At 37.1% G+C, this 17,286-nt stretch overlaps 4 protein-coding genes and 1 long non-coding RNA gene across 5 annotated transcripts; 3 read left to right on the top strand and 2 right to left on the bottom strand.

Moving 5' to 3' along the window:
* The first annotated feature begins 307 nt into the window (after nucleotides 1–307).
* Nucleotides 308–1,388, top strand: LOC138855945 (uncharacterized). The gene is made up of 2 exons (XR_011395080.1): nucleotides 308–676; nucleotides 739–1,388. It is a non-coding gene; the product is annotated as an uncharacterized lncRNA (long non-coding RNA).
* Nucleotides 1,389–2,247: 859 nt separating this feature from the next.
* Nucleotides 2,248–5,007, top strand: fws (four way stop). Its single transcript, XM_014241318.3, has 4 exons — nucleotides 2,248–2,401; nucleotides 2,465–3,035; nucleotides 3,109–4,179; nucleotides 4,255–5,007. Coding segments are annotated over exons 1-4 (2,217 nt in total). The 5' UTR covers nucleotides 2,248–2,399; the 3' UTR covers nucleotides 4,828–5,007.
* A 3,738-nt stretch (nucleotides 5,008–8,745) lies between these two features.
* On the bottom strand, nucleotides 8,746–13,499 carry IKKepsilon (I-kappaB kinase epsilon). Its single transcript, XM_014241336.3, has 9 exons — nucleotides 13,292–13,499; nucleotides 12,198–13,224; nucleotides 11,976–12,127; nucleotides 11,786–11,913; nucleotides 11,648–11,723; nucleotides 9,986–10,110; nucleotides 9,756–9,933; nucleotides 9,370–9,654; nucleotides 8,746–9,304 (listed from the first exon to the last, which is right to left on the bottom strand). The coding sequence occupies exons 1-9, from the start codon at nucleotides 13,373–13,375 to the stop codon at nucleotides 9,173–9,175; spliced, it is 2,187 nt and encodes a 728-aa protein (XP_014096811.1). The 5' UTR covers nucleotides 13,376–13,499; the 3' UTR covers nucleotides 8,746–9,172.
* Nucleotides 13,500–13,926: 427 nt separating this feature from the next.
* Lamtor3 (Late endosomal/lysosomal adaptor, MAPK and MTOR activator 3) lies at nucleotides 13,927–14,779 on the top strand. The gene is made up of 3 exons (XM_070106301.1): nucleotides 13,927–14,164; nucleotides 14,230–14,422; nucleotides 14,488–14,779. The coding sequence occupies exons 1-3, from the start codon at nucleotides 14,121–14,123 to the stop codon at nucleotides 14,623–14,625; spliced, it is 375 nt and encodes a 124-aa protein (XP_069962402.1). The 5' UTR covers nucleotides 13,927–14,120; the 3' UTR covers nucleotides 14,626–14,779.
* A 40-nt stretch (nucleotides 14,780–14,819) lies between these two features.
* Nucleotides 14,820–17,080, bottom strand: GCS2beta (glucosidase 2 subunit beta). The gene is made up of 2 exons (XM_036374053.2): nucleotides 15,870–17,080; nucleotides 14,820–15,795 (listed from the first exon to the last, which is right to left on the bottom strand). Exons 1-2 carry the CDS (start codon nucleotides 16,909–16,911, stop codon nucleotides 15,179–15,181), a joined length of 1,659 nt encoding a protein of 552 aa, XP_036229946.2. The 5' UTR covers nucleotides 16,912–17,080; the 3' UTR covers nucleotides 14,820–15,178.
* Nucleotides 17,081–17,286: the final 206 nt, after the last annotated feature.

Here is a 17,286-nt window from a genome sequence, read left to right as displayed (position 1 = left end):
TATTCGAATATATTTTTTCTTAATGGGACGCCATTGAAGAATAACTTTTGAATTAACTTGATTAAGAGGGGAAGAACTTTGGTGCCAAGCAAAAAACAAGGAAGAAAGAATCCGAATAGAACAAAATACGTCGGCGGAGGTGAGACGACGAGTTAAGGTGCGTAGACTGAACTCAACTGAACCGAATTAGGTGGAGAGAAGTGAAGAGAACTCATCGAATTCGCTGCCATTTCCTCAGCCGCCAACACCGTCAGCATAGTGCTTTCAAACGTTGATTTCGCTGAGAGGGAGATGAGAACGAAGGAATAACAAATGTACGTACAACGAGAATGATTGACGCTCAATTTAGTGCACTCATATTAATCGGCCGCTGCGCCTGACGCGTCAGACAACTGCTTTTACACAGATTCTGATTAACGCAAAGTGAGGGGCCACTACCCAATCAACAGTGCTGTGTTTCTTATTGGGAAAGGTAGCGGTAAAAATGCAATTGGCAAAGTGGTATTTTGGTAGTCAAATGAACCCAGCTTTCGTAAAGACAAATAATTCTACTATACATATATACAATATACATAAGGAAGATACATGTACTTTTGTACATTTAAAACTGTTTTTAAGCATAAGTAACTAGATCTGAGCTGATAATAGATAAAAGGAAGAACGGAATATAATTGACGTATGTTCCCACACAAAATTTTGCAGAAAAACACATATATTATTTATTTGCTTGTTTTTTAGAAACATCAGCGGCTACAATAGGACACCATTTTATTGTTTATAAACAAATGCTAATTGGGTATAAATCATTTTGACCCTTCTTAGAAAACAAGTCCCCTTCCAAGCTCATATTTCCAACCAGACATAAACATTGTTTTCTGTCTCTTTACCCGACCAACAACTCTAAACCAACACAACAAATACAAACACAGCGTCATTCGCTGCCGCTACATAAGCAACATCATGGAATAGCCGCGGTTCGGCGACTGTGAACGACGCATGCCCACAAAGGTCATGTTGAAAATTTTGGGAGGAGCGATGAGAAGGCGGTTACGCGCTCTTTACACAACTATAGCATATGTTTTTAATTTAGCTTAAATATGAGACATTACACATTGCTAGTATATGAAATATATATGACTATTACTTACTATTTGATTTTATATAATATTACATATTACACCTTCTTTTATATTAAAATTATATAAAATTTGCATATTCACTTTGCCGCTTATAATTCTCACTTTTGGTGCATACACCATAACTTAGCTGATATAACTGGATCACAACTATTACTCACTTATTAGCTTTTAGTTTTAATCATTTTTACGCACTCAAATGTTACTTTCCCATTCTTTCATATATAAAAAAATTGTAAACAAATGCTAAAATATGCGTTAATCTTTAAGGCAGTGCTACACTGTTACATCTGGCAGCACTCCCAATCACCACTCCCCTCTGCTGGCGACACTTTGTTTAGCTTTAACCGAATCCCGACGATACTTTGACGAATTAACTCATCTCAATCTCACGAATTCCTTAATGGCCGTCGCCACCACCTTCGTCGTCGAGTATAGTTCTAAACTCTTGCCTTCTTAGTGTCATTTCACTTTCAGAAAATTCATATAAGAATCTTTATTTTTTCAAACTATAACTATTAATTTTCCACATTCTTGCATGAATTTAGTTTACACACAATCTTCACTTTTCACTTCAATACTTGAATAGCTTTTTGTAATGTTTTGAAATGAAATTTCTTATCAGAATAAAATAAAAGTTCAGACTTTTCCAACGAGAAATGTTCTACCCGAACTCCTCAACGATTGCCAAATATTAAGAACAGTGCCACACGTTTGCAAACTTTTGTTCTATATAAAGTTGCCACATATTACAAACTAATTAGGCACACATTTGGGTAGGGTTATATAGAAATTGTGTTTATTATATAATTATAATAAGCTCTGTTGTAAGAACATAATTTTTAGATAATTTTCAGTTGTGTGGAAAATATGTCGCTTACTAAGAAATGGAATATTCAAAATTTCTTAATATATTATCAATAACAGTCACAAATAATTTTAATTTCTGTTAATAAAACTTTTATTATTGAAAGCTCTTGTGTATGTTGTTATTATAATATTTATAATTATTTCGTTATGATGATTTCTTAGATTATCTTACCTAGATGGTAAATATGGCCCATAATAATTACTGTAATCGTTGGCAATCCTATATTGAAAATTTTTATTAAATAAAAAAATGGACAACATCTGGTAACGAAATCATTTAACAACGTTATTTACATTTTGTCGCGTATTTTATTCTGTTTTTCTTTGCAAACCAAATTTACAGGATATCTGTGATATTTGTTTACTTCATACTTGTATCAAATTAAAGCTCAAATGTAACGGCTTGTTTTAACGCAAAGTATAACATCATAGTGAGCTTAATTATTTATCGTCCTTAGGTCTAATTTGGAATTAGATGACGAATCTATCACGAATATAGATGCCAACACGACAATTCAGGAGCAAATTCAGGAACTTACAAGACGTTTGCAAAATGTCAATGATGATCTCCATCACCAAGTGCGTGAAAAACATGATGCTTTACTTCAGCAGGCAACACATGCTGGGCGCTTCGATGTGGCCCTCAATACTTTAGCTAACGATGTGGAACAAATTCGAGGAACTGGACAAAAGTTGAAAACTCAAATTGATACCCAGTACCAACAGGTCGATAATCAAACGTGTATTTTGGGGCGATTGCATGAGTTGTCACACCTATTACGTTCGGCCGGAACATTACTTACATTGACAGCGAAACTACGTTCGACGAAAGATGTTCTTAAACAAGCAGAGCTTCATTATGAATTAGGACAATTGGTTGATGACGAAGATTTGAAAAAAATAGATTTCGTTCAAAATGCTCGAGCTGAAGTTATAACCTCTCGACAAAAGTTAAGGAACCTAACACAAATGCAACTTGTAACCGGTCTGCAGGAAAGGAATGAAGCTTTAGTAACCAATGCTCTAAAGGTAATAACTCAAATTATGTGAATTAGTACGCACAGTGCATAAAGTGTTTAATCAACTTTCCACTTTTTCTTAGATAGTTAAAAACTTCAACTTGCTACAAAAGTCGTTGGATAACTTAGTAGCAACGTTCATATCGGACTTAGAGCAATCACTAAGAGAATGTTTTGCTGGCACCGATATTACCGTATTGAACAAAAGTGGTAGCAACGTTTCCCCCAAACCTAGTGGTACAATTCGTGGTCCTGGAAAAACACCTATGTTGACCACGACTCAAAATTTCAGAGCAAAGTTTTGGAAATCACTACACTGGTTATTATATGAAGAGCTTTATGAAAGTTGCGAACAAGTAAATTTGTTAAAACGCGCTTTGGATCAAATAAGACAATTTGGCTTTGATGCAGCAGAAATATATAATGTTCATAACCAATTTTGGTTAGCCGTGCAAGAGTTATTTCGCAAATCCTTTACCGAAAGTCCGGTTCATGTTACACAAACCTTGCAAGAAGGCTTAGCAAAATTATTGACTTCAGTCCGCGGCTTCGAGCAGCGTTTGAATGGTGAATTTCTTTTCGATAATGACATGTTCTCTTCATTAGAAGTGGGCTATATAAGCAAGTGTGCCGCAAATATGAAAGCTTGCCTCTCTGGTGTCGACTTACCATCAAATGAAACAGTTGATTCATTTATACGAATTGCTTCTACAGAATTAAGTGCTGCTCTAATAGATGCGCGCTTAACAAATTCTGTTGGAGCTGTTTTTATAGCTTGTGGCAAAGAGTTATGCACTAAATTAGAGTCACAAATCAAATTGGGCCCCGATTCCAAACAAGTAGTAGACATACCAAACTTTCAGCAAACACAGAATGTGATATTAGCAAATATTTTGTATTACTATAAGGACTCCGTGCGTCGAATGTTATCCGACTTGAACGTACAATTTTCGAAATCGAAATCTTCTGCACAGCAAGAAATATTAAAATCTTTGGAACAGTCAAATATAGTAATGGGCACTATATTACAGCAGATAATGGATTCAATTTTGTCAACGATTAGTATTATACTGCTTAGCATGCATCGTGAACCAGGACTTAGTTCCGAAAAAATATCTACTGTCGGCCCTTCAATGTACATGAAGGAATTGCAGGTACTTAACATTCTGAAATTGCCGATAATGCAGAATATTTATATTTTATCTATTGCGTAATATGTTGCATTACAGGAATTCATTAGCCGCGTCTGGATGAATCATATTGGTCCTTTTGAAGATAAAGAGATGGTGGCAAAATGTGGGCATGAATTGGCAAAACGTTGCATAGAGTTATTTGTGCACAATATGAGCATTTTACGTCCAATCAGCGATGCCGGACGCCACCGTCTGAACAATGACTGCAACCACATGGAACAAGCACTTAATCCGATTTGCTCCAATTTGCCAGATTTAGGAAATTCTGCTCGCTTACTACGTGCAATGTCGTTCTTAATTGTACAACCTCCGCAAGAACTGGTGAAGCAAAGTGTGGGTAATGATTCACTGGTGCCCAGCTATATTGTGTTGTTTCTATTATTCGGTCATGCCAATGCCGAACTTCAGAGTCCGCATACCACCGCGAATTGGTCGAATGAACGTTTGATGGAATGGCTAGATGGGCATACATCGGACCGTGAAAAGTTAGAATTAATATCAGGGGCATTACAGCGTTACCGCGATCAAGTACGAAGGAAAAAGAGTGAACAGTACGATGATGTGTATCCACTAATGGTTGAATTTTTTGAAAAGGCTTTAAAATCATAATATTGAGTGGTGCGATGCGGCCGCTCCATTTCGTAATATTATTTAATTCGTTTTATTGCAATTGTTACAAATATTTTTTAATATGTTGTATGAAAAACATAACCAACAACAACAAACAATGTTAAAGCTATAATACCCTTCACAGGTTCATTCTTATAGCATAAATGGGTATAAAACGATCTTTATCTTGATTTTTAATAGTCAGTTTGTATGGCAGCTATATATATGCTATAGTGGTCGGATCAAAAAAATTTCTTTGGAGAATGTGTCATTGCCTCAAACAGTAGCCCATGCCAAATTTCGTGAAGATATCTCGTCAAATAAAAAGGTTATAGTGGTTCGATTTCGGCAGTTCCGACAAATGAGCAGCTTCTTAGGTAAGAAAGGTCGAGTGCATTGAATCAGAACATACAGGTGAACCACAATCTGCAAAACCAAGTCATGCCAGACAAAGTCAGAAGAAGAAGTGTTAGTATTAGCTTTACGGATAAATAGAATAGATAGAATAGAATAGATAATGATTGAGGTATGCACCGCGACCTATGGTCTATTGTGCCCTCCCCTAAGTCACAGCGACTCATCTAGCCCCAGCATATTGATGAACTCCAATATACTGCTAAGTGCTAGTGAAGCGAAGCGAGCCCTGTTTGGAAACATGGATCCCAGGGCCTTAACTCTACGTCTGCAGACTGCTGTGCAGTCCACTAGCAGGTGTTCTGGGGTTTCCGACTCCATGTCGCAGAACCGGCAGCTTGCAGAGGAGACCAAGCCCATGTTAAATAAATGCTTCTTAAGCCTGCAATGTCCGGTGCAGAACTCGACAAGTAGCCGGAATTTATTTGTCGGGAGATTGATTAGGGTTTAAACCGTCTGAGGTCATAACCCCTCATCAGCAACCTGGCATGGCGCATGCCTTGGAAATGTTGCCAATGTCTCTCCTTGGCTGCTCTTTCCTCTTTACGGAGCAGCTCTTTAATGGTGGGTGGACCAACCGCTATGTACGGTTCTGGTCCTACCATTTTTGTGGAGGCTGCAGAGTGGCTCGTCAGCAAGTTCATTTCCTGCTATACCCCTGTGACCAGGCACCCATATGAGGTACACTCTATTGAGACTTGATAGGCTGTTTAGCCGTTCTATACACTCCTGCACTAGTAGCGATTTGACCTCAAAAGCCGAGATCGCTTTAAGTGCCGCCTGACTATCGCTGAGTATGGCGATACTCTTATTGCGATAGTCGCGTTGGAGGTTTATCTCTACACACTGACTTATAGCATATACTTCCGCCTGGAATATGCTAGGAAAACATCCCATGGGAATGGAGAGCTTGGTGCGTGGTCCTGCGACCCCTGCACCAATCCCCTCCGTCGCAAGGTCTGTTTGGCCTTCTGCTCGATCACTATATGTAACGGTGTTAGCTCCAGCATTACTTCCAGGCAAGTCGTTGCAGCTTCCATAGTCGAAGTCTGCGATGCTACCTACCGAGGTCTGCGATGCTTTGCACTTCACTCCTCACACGACCGCGATAACTGCCAAAGTACAGAGCCGCAACAAAATCCTCAAGTCGCTTGCCGGCAGCTCTTGGGGAAAAGACAAAGAAACGTTGTTGGCAACATACAATGCAATCGGCCGGCCGGTCCTAAATTATGCAGCCACAATATGGTCGCCTGGATGCAGTGACACGCAGAAGAAGAAACTTCAGACCTGTCAAAACACTGCACTCCGGACTATCACGAGATGCCTCTTGATGTCTCCAATCGAACACCTACATAGTGAGGCCCGGTTAAGGAACACAACGAACTCCTCTCCAAGCCGTTTCTCCAGTAAATTGCCGGCTAAAATAGCTCGCGCATTTCTCCGGGTCCGAGGAAGCATGGCCATCGAATTGAATTTCAACTCGGTCGTCATGCCTCCTCGCATTAGACAAGGCCTTGACAGTAGTCCAAAGCTTACTCACACCGGTGGAGAGATTAGAGGACTTCAGATGCTCTATTAATTTTGTCCGCTTATGCCGTTACCGTTTGCTGAATCTCCAAATTTAGATCCCTTATTCGGGGATCATTCGGCTGGAGTTCCGCAATTCCTTCAGCCAGTATGAAACGATCTCCTTGCGGAATTAAAAAATAGAGTCGGGAAGTTTCTCGATCAAGATAATTATGGGCAGATGGTCTGATGCGAGAGTTAGCATAGGTCGCCAGGTTATGCTATTTATCAGATCACCGCCAGCGATAGTAATATCTGGCGAGCTATTACAGGTGCCTATAATTCTGGTGGGGCTTCGTCATTCATTGGCAGAATGTCGAATCGTCAATCTGTTCCGCCAGCTCCATCCCCCTACGATCATTTGACAGGCAGGAGTGCCAAAGATCGTAGTGCGCGTAAAATCGCCTAGCACCAAACGGTTTTCACTACAAAGTAGCACACCTATATTCGGGTGATATCCTGTTGGGCAACATGTAACTGGGGGTATGCATATATTACTGTGGTGTGGTTTGGCGACACCACTATATGGGATTGTGGGGGCAGACTCCTACAGCACGGGGCAACATACGACGCACTCCACTCACGTGTGGTGCGCAGGCCGGAACACGACAGAAAGTGACACCAGCCAGCACAAGAATTGCACTTGACTGATGTGACGCTCCGGCGTATTACGGTCTGACGCATGGAACAGACTGTGCGAGGAACCAGGAGTTGCTGAGTGGTTCTCGCACGAGGATTGCAGCGTGTTTTATTCGCCTAACGGTTATTTGTATCACCTAAAAGTAATTGAGATAACAAGGGGCACCTGTGGTTTGAACATTTTTAAAAATTAGGCGTGCAAAATTGCATATTTCGAGACCTACAACCAAATTTGATATCTAAGACTAGTTTGGTGTTTTTTTCTATGTTACAGTGCGAAAATGGGCAAATTCGGATTACAAACACGCCTACCGCCCATTCAAAACAACTTTCAATTCCTTCTGGTATTTTCACTTTCCAGTTACAAATCAAGCACCAATTAATGTACCGGGATAAAACTGCACAACTGCCTTTATGATATGTCATCTGTCTAAAAATTGTCGAAATCGGGCCATAACTATTCAAACCTCCAGATACCAAAGATGTGGACCCCAGAGTGTACGGCTGACTTTCTACTGAAAATATCGGTCAATGTGTGAAATATATTATTGAAATTAGGAAAGATTTCTTTCCTCATAATAAGATGTCTGTATGTCAAAAATTGCTTGAATCGAGTCAATATTTCCTTTAGCTCTCATACCTAATAGAAAGATTTTCGAACTTCCGGCTGACTTTATACCCCATAAACTTCAAACTTCCGGTTGTATCTATAGTCTTGGATACACCTTACTTTAATGCCGGAAATATGTGAAATTATATTATACTACAATACATATAATATAATAATATCCATTATTCTAACAAACCAAAACCTTAGACTTAATCTCATATCCCTAATATCATCAATTGCGGTCTTCTGGTTGACGTTTTGCACATCAACTCAATATATTAAATTTAGCCTTGATTTGAGGATGATTTTCATATAATTTTCGTTGACGTAAAACTAACTGAGTCTTTGACCTATAATATAACTTAATCAAATACCATATTTGATCGTAATTCCTTCACGATTTCGTCGAGTAATACATGTTGAATTCTTTCGCAACATTTTTTAATATGAAGTTTTGACAACACCTGAAGGTATTTCCCCCGATTTGATCCTTGAAAGTTGGAAGAGTATTAAATGTTCTGCTCGAACTTAGCCCTTCCTTACTTGTTTTATAATAGTAAGAGTTTGTCAAGGCACTAGCTAGTAGTGGATAACCAATAACAACAAAAAATGTTCAAATTTGATATCATTATTGTTTTGCTTTTGGTAAAATACTTAGAATACAAAAATTTCTTAATTAAAAACTATAATAAATTCAACTTTAAGTATATTTCATTATTTTCTTACGTTCATACATACATACTTAACAACTACGGAAATTTAGAATACAGACATAACTATAGGTATTTCACCAACCAAGATTAATTTGGATGCACAAGCTCAGTTCATACAGTTTTAGACTCAATAAAATGGTTTTGCATCAATGTATTGTATTTCAAAGTCTACTGAATACTTATTCTATAACAGATTTACTAGGACTCAGGAAAAAAATCAAATATGAGACAAATGTATATATATACTATTATGTCGTGTACTGTAGAAAACATAAATGTTTAGCTTTAGAATATGTAAATAGCTTTTGTATATATGAAAACTCTCATAGAATTTTAAAAAATAGACCCCCGAGTCCCTGCAGTTATTCTCACAGTCTTATCTTTTTTTTCAATAAAATATTGATTACGTTTTGTTTTTCACTGTTTCAAACTGCTTTACGCCGCCGCATTCAATGCCCAACTCCTTAAGCCGATTAATGAGCATTGCATTTTGATTCATTATTTGTAATACTTCTTCGTGTTGTTTGTGAATTTTCTAAAATAAAAAAAAATACTTATACATTTACAAAAATATATTTATATACATGAAAATTTACACACCTTAATAAGACTTTTCTGTATGTTCTTTGATAATTTATTATTATTGTTTGTAGTCGCTTTACTATTTTCATCGACTTTCATTTCCGACTTCAAATGATACAACTCATCACGTAAGTCGTTTAATTTACGTTCATAATCGCGTACGTCTTTTTCCAATATTTGTGTTTTAAGATAGACGGTTTGTGCTAGTTTATACCAATCGGCCAGACATTCGGCCATTTGCGCTACGGCGGGTTTAACGTCATCAATTAGCAAAGCTTTGATGCGATCGCCATTACGAAATACCTATCAAGAAAAAGGGGATAACAATTAAAATAAGAGTTACACTATTGTTGGCTTAACCTTCTTTGGCAGTTAAAAACCATCACATTAGCTAAATTGCTTACTTTTATCTTTTCCAAAGCATGGAATTGCTCGTCATTGTATGTGAGGGTACGTGTTGCGCGATCACGTAGCAAGTGTTGCCATGAATCACGCAGCCGCTCCACCAAGTACTTTGCTCGCGGACTAGCCCTGGTGCGACAAGGACACCGCTTGCCGTGCATGGCAGATGACCACTGATCACTAAAAGTATGAACTTTTTAATTTAATATTTTAAAAATATATAAGGACGCACTTCAGAGCATCTTCAGCGACGAAATGCTTATACATTTGCATTATTACGTCGGCAGCATCATCGAAATTGGGCTTCAGATCATAAAGAGTGGAAATTATTGGTTTAAGTTCATTGTCTGATTTTGTCTAAAAAAAAACAGAAGGAAATCGATGAAGCATACAACTTCTTTGTAATTTATTTATTAAAAACAATAAAAAAACGGACCAACGGTTTGCATTCAGCGGAAAAGGTTTTCTTAGTCCTTTCTAGCCATGCTCCTTGATATAAACAGTCTTAAAGCCGAATTTGCGTTACTTAATAAGGAGAAAAGTATCTTGAAATATTATATTTAGCATAAGCGGACGAAATGGGTGAAGCACTTGCAGTTCTATAATCTCTCCATCGTGTAAGTTAGCTTTGGACTATTGCCAACTTGCTTTGTCCAATCCGAAGAGACCTGACGATCGGGTTGAAATTCAATTCGATGGCCATGCTATTTGACCCGTGGTTTACGGTGCACCTACAGGGTGAACTGATAAGGCGTGTTACAGCATATTACCCGGTGGCTGTACAAATGCCAAAATGCCGAATCGTCGAAATCTTAATGAAGCTCCTCAATCTGTTGTTGTTGTTGTAACGGTTACCTAGTCTCCGCTTGGGTGATATGTTCCTCCTCAATCAGTCTCTGACCACTCTTCTTATACCCGATGTGTGGAAAGTCAGAAGAGTGGTCCCCCTGAAACCTGGGAAAACCTCGGAGGGTCTTATCGTCCGTTAACTCTCCTTTTCCCAGTAGTGAAGGTACTTCAGGCCTTGTTGCTCACGACCTCCACTCACCATCGGAGTCTAGCAGACCATTAACATGGCCTCCGTAAAGTGCACAGCATCACCACAGCACTTAATGTCCTAAACGCTCAGCTAGTTCGTATCCTATACAACAGAAAACATCGAACAATCGACGCTCAAATGAGCAGCTTCTTGGAGAGAAAAGGACGTGTGCAAAAGTTAAAATCGCAATCTCAAAAACTGAGGGACTAGTTTGCGTATCAACAGACAAAAAAAAGGACAAAGGAACATGACTAAATCGACTCAGCTCGTCACGCTTATATATGTATATATATGGGTCATTCTATCCAAAATTTACATTCATAATTTTTTTTTCGTGCGACACATTCTTTGAGGCAAAATATTAGACATTCATTTCGACTCAATATGAAAAAATTTGGAGTTATGAATTTGCAAAATTTAAGCGCTTGAAAAAAGTACTTTTAAACATTTGCGTAAACGAAGAAAAGTATTTCATTATTAAAATAACTAGTCGTCCTAATGTTTCCGATTTTTTCTCAGCTTTCTAATGAGATTTATGTACGTTGAATTAATTCGACTCTTTTTTATAAACAAAAGGTACATTTTTATAAACAAATAATATTTTTTTTTTCAATTTGGAACTGGTTTTTGGAATTTGAAAATTCATAACTCCAAAATTTTTCATATCGAAATAGAAAATACATGCCTAATTTTTGCCTTAAAGAACACAAGGTAAAAAAAATTTTTTTAATGTACATTTTGGATGGAATGACCCATATATCTACATACATATACTTTACGGAGTCTCTGAACTTCGTGGCAAACTTATACCTGAACAGGCTATCCATAGGTATTATAACATGTATGTATACTTACTAAATTCCCAATACGTTTAACTGCATCAGCATAATCAAGTGTTGTTGTTAGCAGATTCTCCAAATGTTTTGTTTTTCTATCAAAAAATATATTATTTTAAACGCTATTTGAATTACAAAAATGTAAAAGGTTAAATACTTTAGTAGTAAAGTTATAGTTGTTATTAACATTGCTATGAATTGTTCTACAGAACGCTTCATTAAAATATCCATGGATGTAAAGGTGTCAATACGTCTCTTGCATTCATGACCAACGCTACAAGCAGCCTAAAAATTAATAAATAAAATACACACTAAAACAAACGCAGTTCGAAATATCAATAACCCACCTTGGCAAGACTGGCATCATTTTCAACCGACACGTTAGTTGGGAATACTGGAAACTTAGGTAATTCTAATTGTTGGGGTAGTTGTACATTATTGTCATCATTACTATATAGAAATATTGGATTTTCAGCTGTAGTTTTAGGAAAAGCTTTAGCTACAAAAAAGGAAATTACAATTGAATTAACAGAAAGTGTATTTATTTAAATAGCCGCTTCAGCACTTACATATGGAAGAGGACGTCACCTTTCTTTCCAAATGTTCATTATTGAATAACAATATTTGCTTTTCTATTGGTACTTCGGTTTGTAGAAATACGCGTTCACGAAAATTATCAATTTGTTCGTCTGGTTCGAGATAAACCTCCACAGAAGTGGTGCGATTTGTGAAGAAAACATGCAAAACGAACTTACGCAAAATTAATGTTACTTCTTGGAAGAAACGATCAAACGACCAAGTTTTCTCTCGATTTTTTTCTAACAAACCAGCCAATAGCGGTGTCACCAGTGTCTTTAGACCTTCTGACAAATTGCAATATGATGGCAGTGTAGTTGACCATTCGATTGGTCCATTTTCGGATAGTTGTGTGCCCGAAATTACGCCCGAGGCCTTTTTTGTGGTAATTTGATGCATTGTTTCGCGATTTTTACGGCCTCCAAAAGGACGGAATGGTAAATTTCCAGTTGCTACATGGTAAAGAGTGACACCAATAGACCATAAGTCCACATTTGCAGTAAATGAGCGATTTATTTGTTTACGTAGCACAGCGCGTTCATACATATCTGGATGTAAATACTCCTCTGTTCCATAAAGTGAAACAAACGCTTGATTATCATCCAATTCACGGGCGGCACCGAAATCAGTTAGCTTGTATATGGTTTGACCATCTTCCGAAATAAATTTCATTATATTCCCTGGTTTTAAATCGCGATGTACTAAATTATTGTCACGTAAATGTTTCATGCCAGCACATAAATGTTCCAGCACCAAGAGAAATTCATTCTCAGGTAATCCATAAGAATTTTCAGGGTCATCGAGTATATTGAAAAGACTACCACCGGTACACAATTCCATAACAATTACTTTGCCCCGTCCTTCTTGATCTTCTTCGATTGCCAATAGTTTGACAATATTTTCATGGTGTAGCTTTTTGAGTGCTTCGAATTCGCGCATTTGAACATCCGGTGGGCGCAAATGACTGTAAGGATTAAATGTTTTCACTGCAACAGATTCGCCTGTATTTTTATTAACTCCCTGTTTGAGAACATTATCGCATTACTTTTAGTGACAACCGAGTTAAATATTCAATATTTATACTTACTTGAAAAACCGACCCAGTTGCTCCTTTTCCAAGTACACTCGTCGTGCACCACACATAATTAAGGGACCCTCGTAGAAAAGCCATTATTCTTATTTTATTTGTTGTTGTTCAATTCTGTAACAATAAAACACTATTAGCCATAAGAAAAGTTCAACACATTGACTTATATTGTTTAATGATGAACAAAAGTTAAAATTTGTGTCAAATAGTGGTGAGTAAGTACTTTTGAAATTATCGATAAGGTCGATCACGATGGAAATTTGATAGAGACGCATTTTAAAAGAAAAAAAGTTTTCTTTTGGATATATCGTTATATTACAAAACAAAGAATCTGCAAATTAACACTTTTTTCTAGTTTAATGAGTAGCTTGATTAGCAAAGACAAATGTTTTCTATAAATTTGAATAATTTTACGAATATATTTAACAATTTAATAAAGCAACCTAGCAACGTAATTGCGTTTACTTTAAATTTCAATTGTCAAAAGTTTACTTTTCATTTGACATAGCAAAAAAATTGTTTACACCATAGTAAATGTTTTCTCCCCTATTCACAGTCATAATCGTAAGTACAGATAAGTTTTCTCGTTTTAACTATACTTCAATAATTTAATAAGATTGGTAACCATGGTACTATGACAAAATCTCGTTGGATTAATTCTCCAGTAGATAATCGAGAACCCTATTTGATTATTTTAACAGCTGATTGTAGCAATCACTTACTAATCAAGGAATATATACGAATTGTGGATTGTTTTGATTAGAAAGCTAGTTTTTGTAAGTGAAATATTGTGACCAGGATTTGCAGGATTCGCAGGATCTCTTGAAATATGACGGATGAAGTAAAGAAATATTTCAATGGTCTACTGCATAAGTGCGTATTTGTTAAAAATATTATGCGTTATCTTTTATAAATTGTTAATTTCTTAATCGCCATAGGGTCAATGGTCTCTATATAATACAAGTTACAGACAGAGATGGAGTACCACTGTTACGAGTAAGTCAGGATAAGAATGTTGACTTCGCGCTAATGCCTTCCTTCATACCCACTTTTGCAACAGCCAGTGAACAAGCAGGAAAATTGGGCTTGGGGCGTAACAAAGTAATTATATCGATGTATTCAAATTATCAGGTTGGATAAAGAACATTTATAGCCCTTTTCATTATGTCAATATATATAAGTACATTTGTTTACAGGTAGTGCAAATGAACAAATTGCCACTGATTCTTACTTTTGTTGGTGGTGAGCACTGCAATACTGGCCATATATTAGCTCTAGAACACCAATTAGATGCACACTTAGAGGATATTAAATTGGCCGTAAATGAAGCGTAATCGTATTTGATCTTTTTCACTTTTCTAAAAGCATATATGTACATACATACATTCGATACCTTATGATATATATTTTTCAATCTGCGCAGGTTTACTCTTGATATACTTCAGATTTCTTGAATGATTTTTTTTTTTAAATAAAAGTCAAACTAGATTTGATGTATTTTTCTTATAATAATCATGTAATATTATAGTTATGTGAATAGGCGATCGGAAGTATTTACTTTATTTCAATTAGGAAATTATTACATTTTATATGATGTTGGTCAATATATCAGTTAAATACAAGTGAATAATATTTACTATTTAAACTTACGTATATATTATAAAAAGTGTACAAATAAATTTCCTGCACGTATGATTTACAATCAAAGGAATGCTGATGATGATCCTAAAATTCTGTATAAATTACATTTATTAAATACATTGAGTTTACACTTAACTTTTTCCGTTATAATTAAAACGACACTAGACACATACTTGTGGATAAATATCTACTGAAGGTTCATTCAAAATATGAATGTGAGCACTTGTATCTCATTTTCTCCTTATTTTAGAGTTCATCTCGTTGACGGGTGTCGTCTGCTACCACGCCATCACAAGCAGCTGGTGTTTCAAACACATAGTTGTATTCACAGCGATTAGGTTCTGCTACAGATTTAATTGCATGTTCAAGACCACATTTAAAGTCTACAATTGTTATGCGTTGAGGTCCATTCCAACAAGCAGTACCATGGGCATACTTCTGTTTTTGGTACTTTTTATCACCATCTCCTATCCACTGCTCATAGCGTCCCAAATTAGTTTCATGTCCACTGCTGCGTTGTTTTTGTGAAGCTCGATCGAAAGGACAAAGCGTATAAAGGTATTCTCGATCTTCAAATATAAAACATTCACCATCCAGTGCAGCATATTCCTCATTAAGTCCATAATCCTTTGAAGTATGATCTTCAATATCTTTAATCTCATTTCCGATTTCTCGTACTTTTTGTTCAGCCTCAGAATAAGCATTGCGAGCCTCGTTCGCCAGATCTATTAAATGTTTAGTCTCAGGATCATAATCAGGCTCCGGTTGTGTTGCGTCTGCCACACTTCCTACACCAACATCAGCTTCACCTTCTTCATCCTCATAAAGGTCTTCCTCCCCGTAAGCATCCTCATGTTCACGCCCTATATAGTAAATTATGAAAACATCACATAATAATAATTAAAAATTGGGTGTGATGATTAATATGAGAGATTACCTTCTTCGGTTGAGGGTTGATCTGATGCTGTGGCGTCCATCTGACTCTCTTCTTCTCCAACGTCTTCGTGTTCTGGTTGTTCAACGTCTTCTAAGGTTGGTGGTTTAAAAATACCTTCAGCCAACATCTTAATCGGTTTAATGCGTGGCCACGACAAATCATAAAATGAATCTAAATCGATGCGATCGCGTTCATCGAGGAAATATTTGGCTTCCTCAACAGTTACAATGCCATTGCGGTCACGATCGAGTGTCATGTCTACCATTAATTCAGTTATTTCAACAAAACCGTCCTTGTTCGTGTCATATTTAATAAATGCCGCTTCAGACTCATACCGCATGGTCTGTGAATCTTCGAGTGCTTTTGCTGCTTCGGCCGCAGCTGCATCTTTTTCCCGCTGTTGCTCCTTGTATATTTCTAGTGCTTCCGCTTCGGCGGCTTCTGCATTTCTTTTTAATTCTTCCTTTTCGGCTTTAATTGCTTCCTGCTCATTACGTCTTTGTTGCAGTACTTTATGTCTTGCTTCACGTTCGGTGCGCATTTGTTTACCTTTGCTAATCAGTTCTGCCCGTATTTCACTACCGCGCTTATGCAAATCTGCTAGTGATCGTTTTATCTCTTCCTCTACACGTCCTAACTCTAAACAAATGTTTGCACATTTATTACCACCATCCTCCCATTCGTCGCTGCCATCACAGCAATCACATATTCCATCATTCACACGTGAACTTTGTATGTCTTCTTGGCGGAATCCAACATTTTCACAGTTAAAAATACCATTTGAGCAAGCTGATGTTCCTGGTTCATCACTACCATCTTCACAATCGCAGAAATCATCGTTTATTTGTGTATGACGAATTGTTTTTTTGTTATCTAGACATACCCAACTTTTATCCGAGCGAGGACTGTATAACGAAGCCTTGTATAGCGGTACACCTACCGGTCGAGGGACGTCCGCTACGGATAACGTTACTATTACTGCCAATAGAAGTAGCTGCAATTGCAGGATTTTTAATGAGGCCAACTTATACATTTTCCTCATTTCAACAATTTAAACAAGATTAGTTGATTGGGCTTACGTGGTATTACACTAATTTCTTTTATTACGACCCAACTGAAGAGATAAAATGGGAGAAGAGGACAAAGAAATGTCAAATGCCGGCATTTACCAGAGAAAACGTTTATTTTATGTTCTCTGCTATTTATTTGACGTTTACACGAAATTTAGATAAATATCGTAAAAGAGGCTTATCGATAATTGTCGAAGTATGAGGCGCTTAACCAGAACTTTATCGGCAACATGTTGAAAAGTAGTTTTCTCAATATCGAGTTAGCACCTATTTGTCAGTTAAGTTCTGGTCAACTTCACCGAAAGAAGGAGTCGGTTAATTTCTAACCAGAACATGAAATGACAGCT

Source organism: Bactrocera oleae, chromosome 3, assembly GCF_042242935.1.
Source record: "Bactrocera oleae isolate idBacOlea1 chromosome 3, idBacOlea1, whole genome shotgun sequence".
In the NCBI taxonomy this organism is placed as follows: Eukaryota; Metazoa; Arthropoda; class Insecta; order Diptera; family Tephritidae; genus Bactrocera; species Bactrocera oleae.
The sequence above is the reverse complement of the archived record's forward strand: the minus strand, read 5'-3'. Positions and strand labels throughout refer to the sequence as shown.